The sequence below is a fragment of the Rhincodon typus genome, chromosome 35 (genome assembly GCF_021869965.1).
Source record: "Rhincodon typus isolate 14 chromosome 35, sRhiTyp1.1, whole genome shotgun sequence".
Lineage (NCBI taxonomy): Eukaryota > Metazoa > Chordata > Chondrichthyes > Orectolobiformes > Rhincodontidae > Rhincodon > Rhincodon typus.
Window position 1 is genome coordinate 3752101 of NC_063366.1, and position 23067 is coordinate 3775167.

The window sequence follows — 23067 nt, forward strand, 5'->3', positions numbered from 1 at the left end:
ATCAAGTTAGTGGGTGATCAGATTTTGCCAGATTTTGTACGTTCATAAATAGGTTCACTGTCATGTGTGGAGTTTGCATGTTCTCCTGTGTTCATGTCGGTTTCTATCAGGTGCGCCTGTTTCCTCCTACAGTCCGAAGATGTGCAGGTTAGGTGGATTGACCGTGCTAAATTGCCCATAGTGTTAAGGGATGGCCAAGTTAGGTGGATTAGCCCATGGGAAATGCAGGGTTACAGGGGTAGGATGGGATGCTCTTCTGAAGGTCGGTGCAGACCTGATGGGCCGAATGACCTCTTTTCACACTGTAGGGGTCCTATGATTGGACGAAAGTTTGACAAAATAACTTCAGCCCAGTTGGAAAATAGCAAGATCTTGGAGATATTAAAAAAGGACAAATGTGTCTTTTTGACCCCTGTCCACTAAGTAGTGATCACAAGGCTGTCCATTGTAGATTTCTTTCAGTCATTGTTGCCTTCCTCTTGTCAACCACCATTCTGACCATTCCCACATGGGACTGTAGAGAACTGTCTACAGTTGAAAGTTCAAGTATAAAAGCCCCTACAGAACACTAATAAAAATTAGCATACTAATTACTGAGATTAATCTACGAAGACAAAGAGGTTTAAAAAGTACCTTCAGACTTATACACTTCCCCAGTGGATATTTACACAGTGCATTGATCAAGAAGCCAATCAGGCTGCAACGTAGCACCCTTAAATAAAACTGCTTCCGTTGGTCACATGCTTTTTGTAATTTTTTAAAATTAAACCTCCTTTAAAATCACAGAATAAAGACAGGCACACCAGTTGTGACCAAGTGTTTACATTAGTCTGTGTTGGTTTTGTCGACATAACCTGGCTGAAATTGACTGTGACTGGAAGTTTAAATGTTAGTTACTTCAAGCCTACTTTAATACTGATTTATTAAACATCAGCCAGGAAGCTGGTACCAATCACAGAAATGACCACAACCCCGGATGGGAATAGTGAGAGTGTTGAGTTTCTGTTAATTGTGCCTGTTTGAGATGGTTCTTCACATTACAATCAGGGTTTTTGAGTGTTCAGACACCAAGAGTCAGTCGCATTCATGATTCCAGTCTATATATTGTGGCCAGCAATTACTTCAGCAAATTACAGGCTCATAGATAATAATTAATTTCAGTTGTGTTACATAAGCACGAGAAATAGTTAAATTACAGATTGTACCTTATTTGTCTGGCACTCTCTAGTCTGGAACTTCTGTGGTCAGTCACCCACAGGACTTTAGTGCAATTCTGAAGTTCATTTTAAAGGTCAGCACTTAGTAACAAGTGTTTTTTTGCCAGTTGCAGAGGAAATAGTTGTGTTACCACTGGAGTTTACTAGCAGTGCCCTGGTTAAATCCTCTCTTCTTGTCACTCACAGAACTCTACCAGGGGGTGCTGGTATTCTGAAACATCTTCTCAAATTTGTCTTTCTTCACCACCAACACTTCATCCTCCTTAGGAATGTCAGTCAACAAAGCTAAGGTGGTCACACACGCCACTTCAATCACAGCTCAATCTCAGTGTAACAGGACAAAGTGTACTGGACATGTAACTCCCATGGTCTGGAAAATTCTCCGATGTGGCAAGGCCCTGTCCAGATGCCGCAGGATTGTAGAGGTTTAATCTGCAGTAATGTCACAGGAGGTTTCTCCTTTGATTTTTTATTTATGATAGAGTTTAAGATGGTGCACTTTCTCTCTATCCCTCTCATCTTTATATTGCTGTCGGGGGAGAGATAACCGAGAGAGAGCAGGGATGAGAAAGGGGATTGAGGAAGAAGGACAGATAGGAAACAGGATGAGGTGGGAGAGAGGAAGAAGGTGGGGAGGAGGAGGAGGAAAAAAAATAAATTGCACCCACAGCCCTCCTCCTTCATGTCTCCCTCTCTCCTGTGCATGTGCTGATCCCATTACTGCACATCACTACCACCTTGGATGTTGTGGGTATTCCTCTTCTGATTGCTGTCAAACGTATATGAGGATTCAAATCCCACACTGATGAAAGCCTCCGAGGATGAAGAATGCTATTCCCACAATAAAAATCTCTGATCAGCTGCTCAAAGTCACCTCCATTTCACTGGTCAGTTTCCCCAAACTCAAGCAACCCACAGTGTGTAGATATATTCAGGGAATATAAATTTTAATCAATACTCCATTGGTGTGTGAAATTGGTGTAGTTAAAATGTTTGCTTATGTAAGATGACATCAGAGGTTACAGTCATATACGAAACCATGGTATATAAACATATTTGTCCAAATATTCTCCTTTCCACAAATAAAGGCAAAAATTGCATGCAGTATCTTTTTCAAATTATGACACACAAACATTTCATTAAAAAATTGTATAGGAACAACAAAATCTGTTTGTTTTTTCTTGCCTGTTCAGTTCTGTCTATCCTTACACATGCATTGCACACATGATCTTTAAAGCATTCAGCTTTTCTCATGGTACATGTTTGAGTAGTTGTTAATCTGGTGTCTGCTGTTGTCTTACAATGGTAAATCCATATGTTCAGCTATTGAGATCAGGTGTATTCCTTGCCTAATTCCCCTCAACTTCAACTTGAAGGAGTTGGACACCATGGCAGGTAACTTCGGCCCTCAGAATCCAACTTGTCACCCACCCAAAGGAAGAAAATAATCAAGAATATCCCCCTTGTCTAAATTCCTTTTTTTTTAGTGAGATTGTAATTTTTCCTGATATTGTAAAGATCCAGTGGAACCTCTGAGCAAATATACTTACCATACCTAAAAGGAATTTGGATACAGATAACTAGATGAGACAATTTAAGTATGCACTAATTTATATAGTAAGAAAGCATTAGTTCGTGGTTACACAAAGAGTACAAATTAGGAGGCTAAATAATCCCTGAAAAGATAGATAGTTCTTATTTCAACAAGTGAAGACAACATTCAAACTAGACTTTTACAGATATAACACGCTTAAAAAATTATAAGGATGTTGTTCAAACTTTGATCACCAGGGGAGTGAAACTTGTTGATCTGTGAATCTGAAATGAATGTGACCAAATCCAGTGAAACTCCAAATGATTTGAGTTACATTGAGATAGTTATAATAAATTTGTGGCATTCTATACTTAAACATTACATAGAAGATGGTCATTTAATAAATAATAGACTATTCCTTATCACTGTCCCAGGTTAGGTGAAGAGAACAACCAATTGTAATGATAGTGCCTGCGTAAATTTCTAAAATATGCTATCTTATACTTATTCTTGAAAACTAGGGTCAAGGAGCAATTATCTTTTGGGAAATATCAGAGGAATGTTGGCTTACTTCAAATGGAATAGCATATAAATAGGGGAATCTTGTTAAAACTATACAAGGCATGCGTTAGACCATACCGAGAATATTGTGAGATAACACGGTATAGAGCTGGATGAACACAGCAGGTCAGGCAGCATCAGAGGAGCAGGAAAGCTGACGTTTCAGGACGATCCCTAGAATATTGTGAATAGTTTCGGTCCCTTTATCCAAGAAAATGTGAACAGGCATTGGAGGCATCCCAGAGAAGATTCACGAGATTGATTCCACGTGTGAATGGATTTTCTTATGAGGAGAGTTGAGTAGGATGTGCCTGTACACATTGGAGTTCAGAAGAATGGGAAGCAACCTACTGAAACACATAGGATTCTTCAGGAGCTTGTCATGGTAGATGCTGAGAGTTTGTTTCCCTCGTCAGAGAGTCCAGGACCAGAGGTCATAATTTCAGAGTAATGGATTACCCAGTTAGGACATAGTTGCAAAGGAATTTCTTTTCTGAGAGGATGGTGAATCTGTGGAATTCTTTACGACAGAGTGGCAATCAAGACTGAGCTACTAAGTATATTCAAGGCTGAGAGAGACGGAATTTAATCAGTAAGGGAATTAGGGTTATGGGGAAAAGGCACAAAATTGGAATTGAGGATTATCAGATCAACCATGATTTCACTGAGTGGTTGAGCAGATTCGATGAGCTTGAATCACCTACTTCTGCAACATTTTATGGTCTTATGTAAGTCAATCTGTTAGTCAAGGGACCACTTAAAACAAGACAATAAGACTTGGGACCTCATGTTTCTTTTATCTGATTGAGGTTTTACTTATTAGAGCTCATACTGCAATGTTCATGTTTGTGCCAAAGCAGGAGTCCACATGATACTGTTTTTTTATTTGCATGTAATCCTGCACTAGTAATTATTTACCAAAATTCACTGGATTCTGGGGTGGTTCCCGCAGATTGGAAAACAGCCAATGTGACGCCACTGTTTAAAAAAGGAAGCAGACAAAAAGCAGGTAACTATAGGCCAGTTAGCTTAACTTCGGTAGTGGGGAAAATGCTTGAATCTATCATTAAGGAAGAAATAGCAAGACATCTGGATATAAATTGTCCCATTGGAAACACCCAGCATGGGTTCATGAAGGGTAGGTCATGTTTAACTAATTTGGTGGAATTCTTTGAGGACATTACTTGCATGGTGGACAGTGGGGAACCTGTGGATGTGGCGTATCTGGATTTCCAGAAGGCATTTGACAAGGTGCCACACCAAAGGCTGCTACATAAGATAAAGTTGCACGGTATTACAGGTAATGTATTGGCATGGATAGAGGATTGGTTGACCAGTGGAAGGCAAAGAGTAGGGGTAAATGGGTGTTTTTCTGGTTAGCGGTCAGTGGCTAGTGGTGTGCCTCAGGGATCAGTGTTGGGACCGCAATTATTTACAATTTACATAGACGATTTGGAGTTGGGGACTAAGTATGGTGTGTCAAAATTTGCAGATGACACTAAGGTGAGTGGTAGAGCAAAGTGTGCAGAAGACACTGAAAGTCTGCAGAGGGATATAGATAGTCTAAGTGAGTGGGCGAAGGTCTGGCAGATGGAGTACAATGTTGATAAGTGTGAGGTCATCCATTTTGGTAGGAATAACAGGAAAATGGACTATGTTTTAAATGGTAAAAAATTGCAGCACACTGCTGTGCAGAGGGACTTGGGTGTCCTTGTGCATGAATCGCTAAAAGTAGGATTGCAGGTGCAGCAGGTAATTAAAAAGGCAGATGGAATTTTGTCTGTCATTGCTACAGGGATGGAGCTTAAAAACAGGGAGGCTATGCTGCAGCTGTATAGGGTCCTGGTGAGGCCACACCTGGCGTACTGTATGCAGTTTTGGTCTCCTTACTTGAGAAGAGATATACTAGCACTGGAGGGGGTGCAGAGGAGATTCACTCGGTTGATTCCAGAGTTGAGAGGGTTGGATTATGAGGAGAGACTGAGTAGACTGGGATTATACTCATTGGAATTCAGAAGAATGAGGGGAGATCTTATAGAAACATATAAGATTATGAAGGGAATAGATAAGGTGGAGGCAGGGAGGTTGTTTCCGCTAGCAGGCGAAACTAGGACTAGAGGGCATCGCCTCAAAATAAAGGGAAGCAGATGTAGGACTGAGGTCAGGAGGAACTTCTTCACCCAAAGGGTTGTGAATCTGTGGAATTCCCTGCCCAGTGAAGTGGCTGAAGCTACCTCGCTGAATGTTTTTAAGGCAAGGCTAGATAAATTTTTGAACAGTAAAGGAATTAAGGGTTATGGTGAGTGAGCGGGTAAGTGGAGCTGAGTCTCAAAAAGATCAGCCATGATCTTATTAAATGGCGGGGCAGACTTGAGGGGCCAGATGGCCTACTCCTGCTCCTCGTTCTTATGTTCTTATCAGCAACTTCACATTCGTGTGAGGATGTTGGCCACATTCTGTTTGTGAGTGAATTTTGTCATTTTGTGAAAAAATGCAGCTTGCTCTAAGTTTCACTGAAAAGTAACTTCTAAACTAACTTTCCTGTCATGGTCCCATGTACTTTGATCCTACACAATCTTTCTGGAGAATGTTGCTGCCTTTTGTTGTTGGGTAATGACTGCTGCTGATAAGTGCATTTGTTGGGGAATGTTTATCTCGTGGACTGATGACGTTTCGGTTCCTTGCTCATTCGGTGAAATCTGATCTGTCTCATCAGCTGTCTCATGCAGGGGACTAGCTTCTCCATAAGCGGACCCGAAACGTTAACTCTGATTTTTTCTTCACAGATGCTGCCAGACCTGCTGAGCTTTTCCAGCAACTTCTGTTTTTGTTCCTGATTTACAGCATCCGCAGTTCTTTTGGTTGTTTGTTTGTGACTAGCTTCTCCGGTTGCATATACATTGAGACAACAAACCTGGTCATTCACTTTCACTGTATATAATCGAAACGACAATGTCTTAACACAGTTCCCGAATTTCTTTTCGGGTTGACCTTTGTTTGAGAACATCGAATGTTTCCACTCTGGCTCTCAAACTTTCAGTTTAGGCAATACTTCAGCAGCTTTATCAAAGTGAAATTCAGCTTCCTGTCATTTTAATTTAATCTTATCACTCACTGTTTTTACTGTTTCTGGCCTCAGTAGTTTTCCTTACAAGTGGAAGTATAGTACAATATGGTGTGACATTAAGTCATTTAACTGGAAACTTTCCAAGCCTTCATAGCACATATGTTTTTGACTCCAAGTTTGCCTTATACACAACTGGATCTAGTTGATTTCTTGTTGATCTATTTGCTAATTTTCACTGATGCCTCAGCCTTTCCATTTGACTGGGGTTGTGTGTAGCTAATGGATGGTGCTAAATTTCCCAAGCATTCATGAGAGTCTGATTCTTCACTCGTGAATTCAGGTCATTGTCACTGATCACGATGTCAGGAATGTCATGACAACTGAAGTGTGCTTTCAGATATTCTATAATCTCACTGGGAGTTGGTGACCTCAGCTGCTCGAACTCCCTGCTGTCTGAATAGTAATTAACAGTGACAAGATAATCAGTTCCAGTGACAGTGAAGAGCTGTACTCCAAGCTTCATCCATGGGCTGTCGGGGATGTCACAAATCATGAACAGCGCTATCTTATTTAGTTTATGTTCATTACACGCACTGCACTGGCTGATGTGGCCTTCATCTCATTGCTCATGTTTGGCCAGTACTGCACTTCCTCTTACCTTGTTCAGTCTGAACTTAATTCCTTGACAGGACAGAAATCCACACAGACAGCACTGATGAGAATCAGTGCAGCAATCTCTGAGGTAAATTGGGATGTGGATAGGCTTAGTGGGGTAGGTGAAGTGTGAGGAGAGTCATAGGGAGGTTGGGGATGTCCATATGTGAGTGGTCAGGTCAGGGGTTACCTGCTGGTGCACAAGTTTAGGTCAGGTTAAGCATGCAGGTTGTAGCGGGCATTGGCAACTTATCAACTTTGGACATGGATGTTGTCGAGTCGGGTTGGGGAGAGTCAAGAGTGAGGAGAGTGAGGTCAGGGAGAAGATCGAGTACAATGGGGGGATTTGGATGGGGTTCAATGTGTCAGAACTTGGAAGTGATCACAATATACATCTTGAGTTGTTTGTCTGTTCTCCAATACTCTAGAGAGCACAAGATCTAGGTCAATGTCTCCGTTGGATTGATGATTCCCAGAGCATGAAATGCTGCTATTCCTTGTTGGATCTTGAATACCAACATCAAGTTGTGTACCAACATCAACTTACTTCAAAGAGAGTGTAGCTCTCAACAGCATGTCAGCGATGTACATCTGCTTCCCTTGCTTGTTTTTCATTTCCAAGTGATAGCTCTCCAAATGAAGTAACATCCTTTAGAAACAGTTTGTCACAAATAGAATTGGTTTGAGAAAGAATGATTTGAATTGTCTTGTGGTCAGTCTTTAACATCACTTTCTCTCCTCCAACAGGTTCAGGTTGAGATGTTCACAAGGAAAAAACAATAGCCAGCATATGTTTCTCAATAGATAAAGATAAACTATTTCCACTGGTTGGGGATTCTAGAACTAGGGGCTATATTTAAAAATTAGGGCCTGACCATTCAGGAGAGATGTTCAGAAGCACAGAGGGTGGTAGATGTTTGGAATCCTCTTCCACAAATGGCAGTTAATGCTGGATCAGTTGTTAATTTTAAATCTAAGATAGATAATTTTTTGTCAGCAAATGTGTTATGGGATATGGGCCAAAGGTAAATATCTCGAGTTAGGCCACACATCAACCATGATCTCATTGAATCATGGAACATGCTTGAGGGGCTGAACAGCCTATTCCTGTTCCTATGTTCCTAGTCATTGTAGTGTATTCAGTATACGTTAACGCTCTGGATACAAACACAACGGGTTACCCTCACTGCATGGAGGTTGCTCCAAGTCCTGTGTCACTGACATCACACTGCAGGGTGGCTCCATTGTTGACATCATAATCCCTCAGCACTGGTGATGTCATCACGAGGTGTTTGATGGGAGTGAAAGCTGCTTCTTGTTCTGTGTCCCAGTCCCACTGAACACCCTGCGCTGTGAGACTGTGTAAAGGTTCACACACTCTGAGGATGGATTTGCAAGAACTTCACGAGGTAGTTCTCATGTGGGTTCGCCAATGCTCTAAATGGTCCAACAACTGCGTGAATGCTTCATGTCAGAATTCACAGCACGAGGTTCCTCCCCTGTGTTCATGTATTAATGACAAGGAGATATGCTCACAAATATCGCACCTTAAGAGATTCTCTGTGTGAATCCTTCAGTGTTCCATTTGGTGGAGAACACAATGAAAAATTCATCACAAACATCATACTTGAAGGGTTACATGCCTGTGTGTATTCTCTAGGTGGTCCATAGATCTTGAGAACAATTTGTTGCATCAATCATACATGAATGGTTTCTCTCCTGTGCAGATGTGCTGCAGTATGTGGAGACTGTCTAACCACAAGAACAATTTTTACACAACTTGGTTGAATTGTTTCTCCCCTATGTGGGTTCATTGATGAGTGGAGAGCAATCCTGACTATGAGAAGGATTTGTCTTGAAAGGTTTCTCCCCTGGGTGAATTTGTTGATGTGAGCAGAGGTTTGATGATGACGAGAATAATTTGCCACACGCCTCACATCTGAATGGTTTCTCTCCCGTGTGAATCCTCTGATGGAGCAGGAGTCTTGATGAGTCTGAGAATGATTTTTCACACACTTCACATATGAATGGTTTCTCCCCTCTGTGGATGCGTTGGTGTCTGCGGAGATTCTCTGACCGTGAAAATGATTTGTCGCACATCTCACACGTAAATGGTTTCTCCCCTGTGTGAATCCTTTGGTGTAGACGCAGAGTCAGTGTCTGTGAGAATGATTTATTGCATACATCACACCTGAATGGTTTCTCCCCTGTATGAATACGTTGGTGTACTTGAAGGCGTGACGACACTGAGAATGATTTACTACATACCTCGCATGTGAATGGTTTCTCCCCCGTGTGAATCCTCTGATGAAGCAGGAGTCTTGATGAGTCAGGGAATGATTTATCACACAGACCACACGTAAATGGTTTCTCCCCTGTGTGAATACGTTGATGTACACTGAGGCTTGATGAGGCTGAGAATGATTTGTCACACACCTCACATTTGAATGGCTTCTCCCCACTGTGAATACGTTGATGTAAATGGTAGGTTGATGAACTGGAGAATGATTTGACACACACTTTGCACATGAATGGTTTCTCCCCTGTGTGAATACGTTGGTGCACAAGGAGGCTTGACGATTGTGCAAAAGACTTACCACATACCTTGCATGAGAATGGTTTCTCGCCTGTGTGAATGTGTTGGTGATTGTTCAGGGTTGATAAGTTCGAGAATGATTTGATACACACGTTGCATGTAAATGGTTTCTCCCCAGTGTGAATGCGTTTGTGTACAAACAGGATTGATAACTGTGCAAACGATCTGTTACACACCTCACATGTAAAAGGCTTTTCCCTTGTGTGAATGCGTTGGTGTCTGTGCAGAGTCGAAGACTCTGTAAATGATTTGTCACATACCTTGCACTTGAAAGGTTTCTCTCCTGTGTGAATGCGGTGATGTGAGTAGAGGTTTGATGATGATGAGAATGATTTCTCACACACCTCACATGTGAATGGTCTCTCCCCGCTATGGATCCGTTGGTGTTTACGGAGGCTTGACGATGCCGAGAATGATTTCTCACACAACTCACATTTGAATGGTTTCTCCCCTGTGTGAGTGCGCTGATGCACGAGGAGAGTCGATGACTGCACAAAAGATTTACCACACATCTTGCATAAGAATGGTTTCTCGCCTGTGTGAATCAGTTGGTGTTTGTTCAAGGTTGATAAGTTCGAGAATGATCTGACACACACACTGCACGTAAATGGTTTCTCCCCAGTGTGAATGCGTTGGTGTACGAGCAGGTTCGATGACTGTGTGAATGATTTGTCACACACCTTGCACATGAAAGGCTTTTCCTTGGTGTAAATGTGTTGGTGTCTGCGCAGGGTCAAAGATTCAGAGAATGATTTGTCACACACCTCATACATATATGGTTTCACCACAGAATGAATTTGCTGGGGAATGTGCAGGCCCGATGATTGTGCAAACACCTGATCACACACATCATGGTCAACCTGCTTCTGTCCTGTGTGAGTGTGTTGTTGGTTCATGAGGGTCGATGACTTTGTAAAAGCTTGTGGCACGCCTCACAACCGAATGATTTCCCTTTTGATGTAGTTCCTCTTGTGTTAACAGTTGTACAATAGATGCACCTTGTGGGTTAGGAGACTATATTGAGCCTGTGAAATCTTCTTCACATACCTCACACTCTCATCTGTAGAATAAGTCAGTGGTTCATGAGGCTCGATGAATAACTAAAGCTCTCACCACACTTGGAGCCACTCACACTTCTTCCCAGCCTCATCCTGACCGATCACCCACAGCCGAACCTTCAGAAAGGTTGGTTCTGATGGAAGGCTCCACACCACTGACCACTTTCAGATCTGATGATCTGTCCAAGCTCCCCTGACCTGACTGATTTCCAGATGATGGTTTCACTGCCCAACTTTCTCTGTGTTGAGCAATGCTGTAAAGGGACTGGATGTCTTCCTACAGTTATGTAGTTGTTCCTTGCGTGATGGTCAGGATCGATCTGCAGTGTCTGTATCCTCTCTGTATTCTCTGGTGTAGTACGGTGCAATCCTTCTGTAAAACAGAAAAAGGAAACATGATTTCCTCCAATTCCATCTCTTCCTTTTCTGAAAGGGCTGACTCCTCAGTTTATTTTTAGACATATTTTTACAGGATGTCAGTGTTGTTGCTGTGCCAGCAGTTGTTGTCCATCTATAATTGCCCTGGAGATGATGATAGTGAGCTGCCTTCTTGCTGCTGTAGTCCTTGAGGTGTAGAGACACACCCAGTGCTGATAGGAAAGGAGTTTCAAGATTTAACCCCAGTAACAGTGAAGAAACTGTGATGTGATTCCAGCAAAATGGTGTGTGCCTCAGAAGAGAACGCTCTCCTGCCTTTCTCCTTCTAGGTGGTAGAGGTCATGGGTTTGGAAAGTTGTGTCAAAGCCTTGGCAAGTTGCTGAATTGTGTCTGAGAGGTGATACACAGTCCTGCCATTGTGCATTCGTGATGGAGGGAGTAGATGTAAGGTCGTGAATGTGGTACCAATTAAATGGACTGCTTTGTCAAGAATATTGTTAAGTTTCTTGAGTGGAGTTGGAGTTGACAAGCAGAACATATTCCATCACACTTCTGACTTTCTGCTGAAACAGCACTGTGGGAAGCAGGAGAGGAGTTCCTCATCAAAATGTTCCTAACCTCTGATCCGCTCTTGTAGCCACAGTATTTACATGGTAGGAAAATTTCAGCAGTTTATTGATGGTAACCTTGAGCACATTGAGAATGTGTGTGTGGGTGGGGGGTGTTAAGTGATGGCGATGTCACTGTATCAAGAGACAATGGTTAGATTCTGTCTTGTAGAGATTGTCACTGCCTGACACTTGTGTGATGCGAATGTTACCTTCATTTGCGAATGCTCCTTAGATAGTGCAGCACATTTTCACTGCTGCTCCCCATGCTATGTCTCTGAAAGTTCAGCCCACCCACAGTAAGTGCCCCCGACAATGCAGCATTCACTCTGTGTACAGTAATTCCTTTGACAGTTGCATGATACCTCAATGCTATCTCTCAGTGTAGCGCTACCTCAGCTCTGCTGACTAGTGGTGCTTCTGCAAGTGTGTTTTGTTACCATCAACCTTATGAACAATGTAGATGATGGGATAGAAAACCACATCAACATATTTGCTAATGACCCAACACAGGGAGTTGTGATAAACATTGTACATGAAACAACAAATGACAAAGAGACACTGGTAGACAAAAAATCGGCAAGATGGTGGTAAATGGATTTCAATATAGGCACTTTGGCCTCAAAGGACTATTTATAAAAGATGAAAATGTAGAAACAATAGAGTTTCAAAACGACCTGAGGACCCAAGCAAAGAGATAATTAATATGTCATGACCAGTACAGAAAACAATAAAATACAAATGAAATGCTGGTCTTGATGTCTCGAGGAAAAGAATAAAAGGGGGTAGAAGTCATATTTCAATGAAACAAAGCCCTGAAAATGACCAAAACTGGAATACTGGGAGCAGTTCTGTACACATCATCATGGGAAGGTTTTGGAGGGAGTGCAGTGTAGATTTAACAGAATGATCCCTGGTACGCAAAGGTTACATTATGAGGAGTAATTAAACAATTTAGGGTTATATTCCCCGGAGTTTAGAAGGTCAATTGGTGATCTGATGAAAGATTTCAATATGTTACGAGGACAATGACAAGTTTAAATCCCCACCTGATCTGCTGCTAAAAGACACTCCATTTCACCGGTAAGTTACCCAAGCTTCAGGAAACTCAGTTTGCTGCAGAAATATTTGGATTGACTGCGAGAGACGTCAATCAGAGAGCCCACCAACTCTGCCCTTTCTCTCCTCTTCCACAATTCATGATTTCCCAGTTCACAGGGTAATATCCAGCTCCCAACACACACAACAGGAAATCAGTAAGAATCCTCAGACACTCTGCACCTCCCAGATAATTACACCTCACCTTCTCATATTCAGGAATGAGCCATCAACAAAACACAGCCTGGAAATCAGAGGGAAATGCTTCCAATAAACACACTCAATACCCAACACACAGCTCCAGTCAAACAGTTCAGCACAAAGCACCGAGTAAACAGCTCTCTCAGCTGATCTTCTCACACAGCATAAGGGACATTTCCACCCCTGATTACCCACAGGATAGTCAGACTGCCTGAAGATTGGTGTGGATATTATGGGATACAATTTGTATAAAAGCTGCTCCTTCACTCACCATCTCCTCACTTGGTTTTCAGTCCCAATAGGAAGTGAACCAGCTCTGGAAGAGGAAGAGGAGAGAATGGGCAGAGTGGGTGGGCTCTCTGATTGACGTCTCTCACAGTCAATCCAAATATTTCTGCAGCAACATGAGTTTCCTGAAGTTTGGGAAACTGACCGGTGAAATGGAGGTGACTTTGAGCAGCCGATCAGGTGGAGATTTAAACTTGTCATTGTTCCATCTGAATAAAACCTCACTTGTTGCAACTGCTGTCTCAGTTACCCTGGTAAATGTTTGACAGAGACTTCTAGTGTGGGAATAGCATTCTTCATCCTTGAAAGTATTTGAAAGCAGGTCAGAAGAGGAAGAATCTCAGCATCCAAGGCAGTGATGACGTGTAATGGTGGGATCAACACATGTACAGGAAAACAGAAAGGTTGAAGACACACAGAAGGATGCAAAGTTGGGACAGAGGAAGGAGGGAGGCCGAAGGGGCAGGGGGTCGCAGGAACAATAGCAGGGAGTAGGAACGGAACTTAGGAGAGAGAGGGTAGCACAAGAAACAGAGTACACGTGAGGGAGGGATCAGGAAGTGGCTCTGTGTGCTACAGAGTGACTGTGACATGAAGATTGATTTTGTGACTGGAGGACTGACTTGGAATGTTATTCTTACCTCCTCATCAGGCCTTTCTGCTGGCCTCCCATCCTTGACCCGATGCTGCACTGCTGCCTGACCCCCCAGTCTGCTCCTTGTCTCTCTCCAGGCCCCAAGCTGTTTTCCAATATGTGGAAGGTGATCACATGTTCAAGGATTTTGAAGAGAAATGGGAGTTTGGAGATGGCACGGCCGTTTGCAATGATGGAGGGGTCAAGCATTTTTCTTTCAGAGAGGGTGATAAAACAGACTTAAAGGAGTGAAGGATACTATCTGAAGAGAGTGAACCATGAACAATCTTGGTCAACATGGGACCAGAAGCAGAATTTGGGTAGTCAGCAGTTTATTGGGAGTATGATTGAGGGAACAAGAGGTCAGACTCAAACAATTGATTAGAGAGATTTGATTTCATGAGGAGGTGGGGCATCCTTCAAATACAACTCTTTTATCATGTGATTTGATGCCACACATTCAAGACAAGTTGATTGTGGAGAAGGTAAAGTGAAGAACTGACTTGAAGTTTAGACTTCAAAGTTACACTTATTTATTACACTTTCATATGAAATATTGCTGTACGTAGCAATCATAGCTTTACCAGGGAGTAACTTAGATACATTAGGTACAGACTGAACTATCTTCTTCTTGTGTTCATATGCATGTGATCTTCAGACTCTCAAAAGTTCTACTGTCTAAGAGTCCTAGTATAATGTTTGTGTTCTAACACCACCCACATTGTACTATTTATGTTCAGTGATATAGAGCTGTGATCTCTTCACAAGGTTGCTCTAGGGCCCTAAAATCCTTCACAACACCTCTCCCCAAGATTTTATCCCCCACCCCGCAGGAGAGATGATAGCCTAATAGTATTATTGCTGGACTGTAAATCCAGAGACCCAGATAATGTCCTCGGGACCTGGGTTCAAATCCTGCCATGGCAAATGGTAGAATTTGAATTCAATAAAAAAAATCTGGAATTAAGAATCTAATGATGGCCGTGAATCCATTGCCAATTGTTGGAAAAACCCATCAGGTTCACTAATGTCCTCGAGGGAAGGAAACTGCCATCCTTACCCGGTTTGGCCTACATGTGACTCCTGGGCAATTGGGGATGGGCAATAAATGCTGGCTTAGCCAGTGATGCCCTCATTCCATGAATGAATTAAGGAAATCATAAACATTGATTTAACAGTTATTTCCATTCCCAAAGTAATTACTCCTTTGTACAATATTCACTGTACATTAATTCCTTATCTTTCTTAACCCTCCCCAGGTCTTCGTCTTGATTCATCCTTCTTGATAGTTGGAAAAGAAAAGTTAGTGACAAAATGTAGAAACATTTAGGATAGTTAGTAGGTTTGCTCATTCTCTGCTGGCTACCAAAATCTCAGAGAACCAGTTATTGTGGTGGCATGATCACATGCCCTGAATGGGATCTGGAGCTTCATATCACCTCACTGATGATCTATAAGAGGTACTGGTGTTTTGTGGCACACTGCTAGATATCCATTGGAGATACTAGCATTTTGTGGCTTTTAGCAGTCCATAAGAAGTACTGGCACTTTTTGGCACACAACTGGTTGACGACAATAAGGTAAGAACCACCTTGAGGTTGTAAACTTGCTCACCAAGCCGGTGTGTTTGATGGCAGATGTTTTGTCACCCTGCTAAGTAACATTGTCAGTGCGCCTCCGGTAAAGCACTGATGTTCTGTCCCGCTTGTTATTTATAAGCCTCGGTTTGCCAGGGTGGTTGGCATCATTTCCGGTTTTGTTTTTCAATGGTTGGTATATCGGGTCCAGCTCAATATGTTTGTTGATGGAGTTCTGGTTGGAATGCCAGGCCTCCAGGAATTTCCTGGCATGTCTCTGTTTGGCTTGTGCTATTATGGATGTGTTGTCTGGCTGTTACCTCCGCAGCAGACCACAACAAGAAGACATAACACGGCCAGATACACTAGTCACCAGACTATACATCAGGGACATATCAGAGATGACCACAAGACTACTCAGACCCCGAGGTATCAGGGTAGCCCACAAACCCACAACTGCTCTGCAACAACTACTGATGAACGTAAAGGATCCCATACCCACAGCCAATAAAACTAATGTAATATACAAAATACCACGCAAAGACTGGGAGAAACATTACATAGGCCAAACTGGAAGAAAACTGGCAATAAGGATACACAAACACCAACCAGCCACGAAGAGATACAACCAATTCTCATTGGTCTCAATAAACACGGACAAAGAAGGACACGAATTTGACTGGGACAACACATCCATAATAGCACAAGCCAAACAGAGACACGTCAGGGAATTCCTGGAGGCCTGGCATTCCAACCAGAACTCCATCAACAAACATATTGAGCTGGACCTGATATAAAAACTACTGAAAAACAAAACTGGAAATGATGCCAACCACCCAGCACTCTGAGGCATGTAAATAACAAGTGGGACAGAACACCAACGCTTCACCGGAGGTGCACTGACAATGTTACCTAGCAGAGTGATGAAACATCTGCAATCAAACACACCTCATCCACAACCTGAGCTACAAATCTTCTCATAAACTTTGAGAACCACCTTCAAAGATAAACAGGTACATGGCTAAATGGCAACAGGGTCTGTCAGAAAATTTGGTAGGAAGAGAGGTTCCCATCATTCATTACTAATGTATAGCATATGTGTCACAATTAGCAATGAGGTCCTCAAACTATTTTGAGATCCCTGGCTATCAAACTCTTGCATATATCTAAATGCCCTTAGTGATTTCCCTGAAGAATATCGTCCAGCAAATAACAGGAAATTGCCAACTAATCTTTGACAATAGAGAAGCACTGCTTGTGTTCAAAGTAAGTTGCCATGACATAGTCTGTGAACTGAGCTCCAGGCTATCATTGGGTGTGATATTTATGCTCAACAATGGACTCTGATCCTTTTTTAGATCCTCTCCGACACGTTAAGACTATTTTTTGGCCTAGATAGTGCTATTTCCTGACTGTAAGAGAATACAATAGCCCCAGAAGCACTCATATGTGAGTACATCAACCATGACGCTCAAAACAGCATCTGTCTTGCACAGACTGAGTCCTGATGAGAGTCTGTAAAGTCTAAGGTGTTGTAAATGAGACATTTTTGCTTACTCTTTTTTTATCAAGGAAAGAGACTAAAAGTTTATTAACAACCTCAATCATGATTTTGGGGCCCAGAATGTATTCTGAAATATTTTCACAAGCCCATGTAACTGCCAAAACTTCTTTACTACACTTTATTTGTTATCTTATTGTGTCCAGTGTTGATTAAAGTTCTGAGGAAGGATCACTGAACCCAAAATGTTACTTCTGATTTCTCTCCACAGATGCTGCCACACCTGCTGAGCTTTTCCAGCAATTTCTGTTTTTGTTTCTGATTTCCAGCATCTGCAGTTCTTTTGATTTTTATTTTGTTGATTAAATTTGTTGAACCTTTGTTGCTGTAAAGACTTATTGTAGTAATAAAACTGAAAACTGTTAAACAGCAGAAGCATTTCAATGCTGTTTTTAGTGTAAAGTTCAGTTTTCTTTTAACTATTATGACGTCTTCATAAAAATGCATGAAGATATTTCTTTTCCAAGATGGCTGAACAATTTCCAAAGGATCTATAGGCAGAAACTTTCTTAAAATGGCTTCACACAACATCTCAATATTTTTGACTGTATCAAAGATATCAGCAGTGAAGTTGTTCACACGATGTTTCCCCACATCACACTGAATTTGACATCACATGGTCAGATTCACAAATAATTTCTTTACCTGATTTGTAATGAATAAAATTGATAAAGTATCTTAGCTGCGAAATAATTGAATTGAATTTATAGTTCAAACCATCGATATAATAAATATTGCATTAAATTCACTGTTAGGGTTTTGATACTTCAAACTGCAATAACAATTTTTATACCTGATTTCTTTTTCTTCCTTTTCAATCAATATTAAGACTGTCCCTGAATAATTATCTTAATACAGCTGTTACCTTTGCCATCGAGTAAATAGTTAACTCACTTAAAGAAGTCTTAATTCTGCACCCCACGACAATTTTTAACAGTGACACAGCATTTTTGATCCCTTCCCTCAAGATATGCAATTTGCTTTGGGTGCCTTGTTATTTGGCCACTCTTATTGCAGGTATTCAACTTGGATTTATTCCCTTAGCTGCTAATGGGCTTTAATTGTTCTTACTATTTTATTTTTAAGAGACTTGTTTCCCCAATTACTGGCTGTAAAAGGCATTCTGAGACTTCTAGGGTTCTTGTTGCTTTGGAGAACTTTTTGCATAAGAGATGTTTCCTCTGTGACTTGTTATCAACTACTCTTAAAGCTACACCAATGATTTCTGAAAAAAAAAATTTCTTCTGAATTCTTCTCTTCTCTAGACAATCTCTAGTCTGTTTCTTGATCTTCACTGTTATTATGACTTTCCATGCAATGAATCACATTACTGCCCCCAAAGTTTTGTTGTGCATTTTAATGCCATATAAGTTATATAAGTTTGTGCTCAAGATTGTGGGTCGAGAAGACGAAATCAAGAACTGTCTTCAGGCTTACACTTCAAATTGATATGATTCATTATAATTTCATATGAAATACCATTGTACATGGTAAGCTGTGACTTACAGTTACAAGAAATAAGGACTGAACTACATTCTTCATGTGTTCATGTCCGTACACTCTTCAGAGTCTCTACAGTTCTCAAGTCAATAAGTTCCTGTGTAGTGTTATAACTCAGCAAATATTGTGCTATTTACGCTCAATGATGTGGAGCTCCATGACACCTTCACAAAGTTGCAACAAGATCCTGAGGCCTTTGCACAACAGCACATCTAATGGTGGAGAGTATACTATAGCTCAGCCTTATTGAGTAATCCCAGAGATTTTCTGACAGTAGATGGTTGTTCTGGGGTGTACTTGAGCTAGTGGATTTTTAAATTGTTTGGGTTTTTGTTTAACATGGGGTATCCTGTATCAGTACCTAGTCGATGGATTGTTCCTTACCCTTGGACTTTGCCCATTTTTTCCATTAGTTCTTCTGCCACCAGGGACTTTACCACCTTTCACAGCTTCAGGAACCCATACACAAAGATAACACTGACACCTGCAGTTCTAACTAGTTACTACTTTAAATCAAATCTTTCAGGCTTCTTGTTTACAGGAAGAAAAGCATTCTGAACACAGCTCTGGGACTAATATGCTTGGAACCTAAATATAACAGGCATGCATAAGTTATTGTTAGTTGTGGGTGAGTTAGCACTCATATCTGAATCAGAAGGTTGTGGATTCAATTCTCATTTCAGAGACTCAAGCACAGGGATTGACACATTTTCAGTTGTGGGAGCATATGATTTATGAAATCAGATATTCACCACATTACATTTCAGAAAGCACTTCATTGGCTATAGGGTGGTTTTCATTTCTCTGGGATCGTGGAAGTTGGTACATAAATGCAAGTAGTTCTTTCTTTCTGAGGGAAATGCTATGGTTCCTGTGAACTGGAAATTGTAAATCCATTGATGAAGACAGTATCCCAAGCCCACAGTGACATTGACCCTGTATTGTGTACAGGACTCTTATTGTAGGATCCTGAGTGTTTCAGTGAATAGGAAGACACAGTGCTAACAAATCAGTTGGTTTGGAGTTAAGCTAAAAGAGAACAGACAGACAACATAATATTCACCTTAGACCAAAACTTGAATTAAGCAAAATAATCAAGCATTTTAAAATGACTGAAGATCTTTCTCAGAACATGAAATGAATCCTGAAAGAGTTTGAGGTGAACATATCACACTGTTATTACATCACGCTAACCTCCAAGAAGGTCCCTCCTTCTCAACTTCAACACTTGCCTGAGGAGAAGTTACAATGAAAACTGTCTTGAGATAATGGCTACATCTTTCCAGAATTCCTGACATTTGGAGATGGTTACAGAGAACTGGAGAACTGCAAATGTTACACTCTTGTTCAAAAAACGGTACAAAGGTAAGACCAGCAACTACAGGCCAGTTAGTTTAATTCTGGTGGTGGGGAAGCTTCTAGAAAGAATTGTTCAGGATAGAATTAATGGTCACTTGGACAATTGTAGAATAATTAAAGCCAGAATGGATTTATTAACCTGGCGAGGAAGTGGCATAGTGGTAACATCAATAGACTAGTAATTTAGAAACCTAGGCTAATGCTCTGAAGACATAGGTTCAAATCCCACAATGCAGATAGTGAAATTTGAATTCAATAAAAACTGGAATTAAAAGCTGGCCGAATGATGACTATGCAAACACTGTCAATTGTTGTAGAAACCTTTCACTAATGCCCTTTAGGGAAGCAACTCTACCATCCTTCTCTGCTCTGACCTACATGTGACTCCAGACCGGCAGCAATGTGGTTGACTTTCAAATGCCCTCTGGGCAATGCAGGATGGACAATGAATGCTGACCTAGCCAGCAATGTCTACATTCCATGATGAATAAAAAAAATTAAGGGTAATTTGTATTTAACAAACTGAGAAGGTTGACAGGAGAAATCTTGCTGATGTGGTGGACATGGACTTCAAAATGTCATTTTTTTTAAAGTGCTACACAACAAACATGAGCAAACTTATAGCACAAGAAATAAAAGGGACAGAATGATAAAAAATTGGCTGAGTGACAGGAAACAGAGAGTAATGATTAACAAATATTTTTCAGGCTGAGACAATGTTTCCAGTGGAATTGCCCAGGACTCAGGGTTAGGACTCCTTGCCTTTCCTGACCTAAGTGAATGATCCAAACCAAATGGTGCACTGGATGCAATTGCCAAATTTGCAAGTGATACAAAACTGAAAGAGTTTGTCTCCCATGAGGGATCACTGATATTCCAGGAGGTCTTATGAATGTATGAAGGCTTTACGATAGAACTCACACTGACAGGATTTCTTCCCTGTGAGTGAGTGTGTTGCTAGACCAAGTGATAGTCTGACTGTGTGAAAGCCTTTTCGCAACTTCACAACTGGATGGTTTCACTCCTGGGTAAATTGATTGGTGTTCAGGAGGCACGAAGACTTCATGAAAATTTTGTTGGAAATTTAACATCTGCATTATTTCCCTGCGTGGATCCTCTGATGAACCAGGAGTGTCGAAAAGTGTCTGAAGGCTTTGTTGCACAGCTCACATGTAAATGGTTTCTCCCCTGTATGAATGCGTTGATGGTCACGGAGGGTCGACGACCGCGAAAATGATTTGTCACACAATTGGCATCTGAACGGTTTCTCCCCTGTGTGAATGCGTTGGTGTGCACGGAGGTTTGTTAACTGCGAGAATGATTTGTTGCAGACTTCGCATGTGAATGGTTTCTCCCCAGTGTGAATGCGTCGATGTTGCATGAGTGTTGATGACTGTGTGAAGGCTCGTTCACACACTTCACATTTAAATGGTTTCTCCCCTGTGTGAATCCTCTGGTGTGTCAGGAGATGGGAATATTGAGTGAAAGCCATCTCGCAAACCTCACACCGAAAGGGTTTCTCTTCGGTATGTATGCTCTGATGAATGAGGAGCCTTGTCGATATTGCAAAAGCTTTATCACAAACCTCACACTTGAAGGGTTTCTCCCCAGTGTGCACTGTCTGATGGCGCAGGAGATTTGATGACAGTGTGAAGGCTTTGTGACATACCTTGCAGATGAACAGCTTCTGCCCAGTGTGTGTATGTTGGTGTGCGCGGAGAATTGATGACCGCGAGAATGATTTATCACATACATCACACGTGAATGGTTTCTCCCCTGTGTGAATGCGTTGATGTTTGCGGAGGGTTGCTGACTCTGAGAAGGATTTGTTGCACACCTCACAGGTGAATGGTTTCTCCCCTGTGTGAATGCGTTGGTGTACACGAAAGTGCGATGAACGTGAAAATGATTTGTCACACACCTCACATATGAATGGTTTCTCTCCTGTGTGAATACGTCGGTGTTGCATGAGCGTTGATGGATGTGAAAAGGTTCGGTCACACACCTCACACTTGAGTGGTTTCTTCTCCATGTAGTTGTTTAGCTCTGGTACCACAGATGGATCTTGCATGTTGGGAAATCTTAATAGCCTGTGGAGCTCTCCTTACACACCTCACATTTAAACAGCCTCTCCCCTATAGAATTCAGTCAGTGGGTCATGAGGCTTGATGAATGACTGAAGCTCTCACCACACTTGGAGCCACTCACACTTCTTCCCAGTCTCACCCTGACCGATCACCCACAGCCGAACCTTCAGAAAGGTTAGTTCTGATGGAAGGCTCCACACCACTGACCAGTTTCAGATCTGATGATATGTCAAAGCTCCCCTGACTCAACTGATTTCCAGATGATGGTTTCACTGCCCAACCCTGTCTGCTGAGCAATGCTGTGAAGGGACTGGATGTCTTCCCACCTTTGTGCTGTTGTTCCTTAGATGATGGTCAGGATCTGCGGTGTTTATTCTCTCTGTATTCTCTGGTGTAGAATAGTGCAACCCTTCTGTAAAAAAGGAAAAGAAAATATGATTTCCTCCAGCTATCTCTGGTTCATTGAAGGGGCTGACTCCTCCAGTTAGAGGTTGTTCTTCCACTTCCGGGCTGTGGATAGTTTTTGAGCGGAGAAGGAGGAGTGCATCTGTGGCTCACTCACTGTCAACCTGCACAGACACAAACACACACCCACGCAAACTTGCTTATGATAGGTGGAGACAAAGAGGCAAATCTTCTATCATTCTGGGGTGGCATGGTGGCTCAGTGGTTAGCACTGCAGCCTCACAGCACCAGGGACCTGGGTTCAATTCCGGCCTCGGGTGACTGTCTGTGTGGAATTTTCACATTCTCCCTGTGTCTGTGTGGGTTTCCTCCCACAGTCCAAAGATGTGCAGGCTAGGTGGATTGGCCATGCTAAATTGCCCATAGTGTTTAGGGGGATAGGTCTGGGTGGGATGCTCCAAGGGTCGGTGTGGACTTGTTGGGCTGAAGGGCCTGTTTCCACACTGTAGGGATTCTATGTAAACAGTAAGGGTTGTTAAAAAGGAGATTTACAGATTGGGGCATTAAATGACTCTTTTGTCTTTTCAGACAGGACATTGTGAGTTATGGAACACATTGCTTGGTAATGTGGTGGAGGCAGATTCACTTAAAGCATTTAAGAGGCTGTTGGATTATTTTGGATTG

The 23067-nt window shown here is 41.9% G+C and overlaps 1 protein-coding gene across 1 annotated transcript; it reads right to left on the reverse strand.

The window, feature by feature from the left end:
- Positions 1-243: 243 nt before the first annotated feature.
- LOC109934610 (zinc finger protein 271-like) lies at positions 244-22087 on the reverse strand. Its single transcript, XM_048616462.1, has 4 exons — positions 21000-22087; positions 17678-17714; positions 10848-11060; positions 244-10560 (listed from the first exon to the last, which is right to left on the reverse strand). The coding sequence occupies exons 1-4, from the start codon at positions 21960-21962 to the stop codon at positions 8834-8836; spliced, it is 2940 nt and encodes a 979-aa protein (XP_048472419.1). The 5' UTR covers positions 21963-22087; the 3' UTR covers positions 244-8833.
- Positions 22088-23067: the final 980 nt, after the last annotated feature.

Excerpts from the sequence above, each read along its gene's own strand:
- LOC109934610 (XM_048616462.1), bottom strand. The coding sequence starts at position 21,962 with ATGCAAGATCCATCTGTGGTACCAGAGCTAAACAACTACATGGAGAAG. Across the intron at positions 17,715-20,999 it reads TGGTTCATCAGAGGATCCAC|CTAAGATACTTTATCAATTT; the intron begins GCAGGGAAATAA and ends ATTATTTCGCAG. Across the intron at positions 11,061-17,677 it reads TTTTATTCATTACAAATCAG|AAGGATTGCACCGTACTACA; the intron begins GTAAAGAAATTA and ends TCTGTTTTACAG.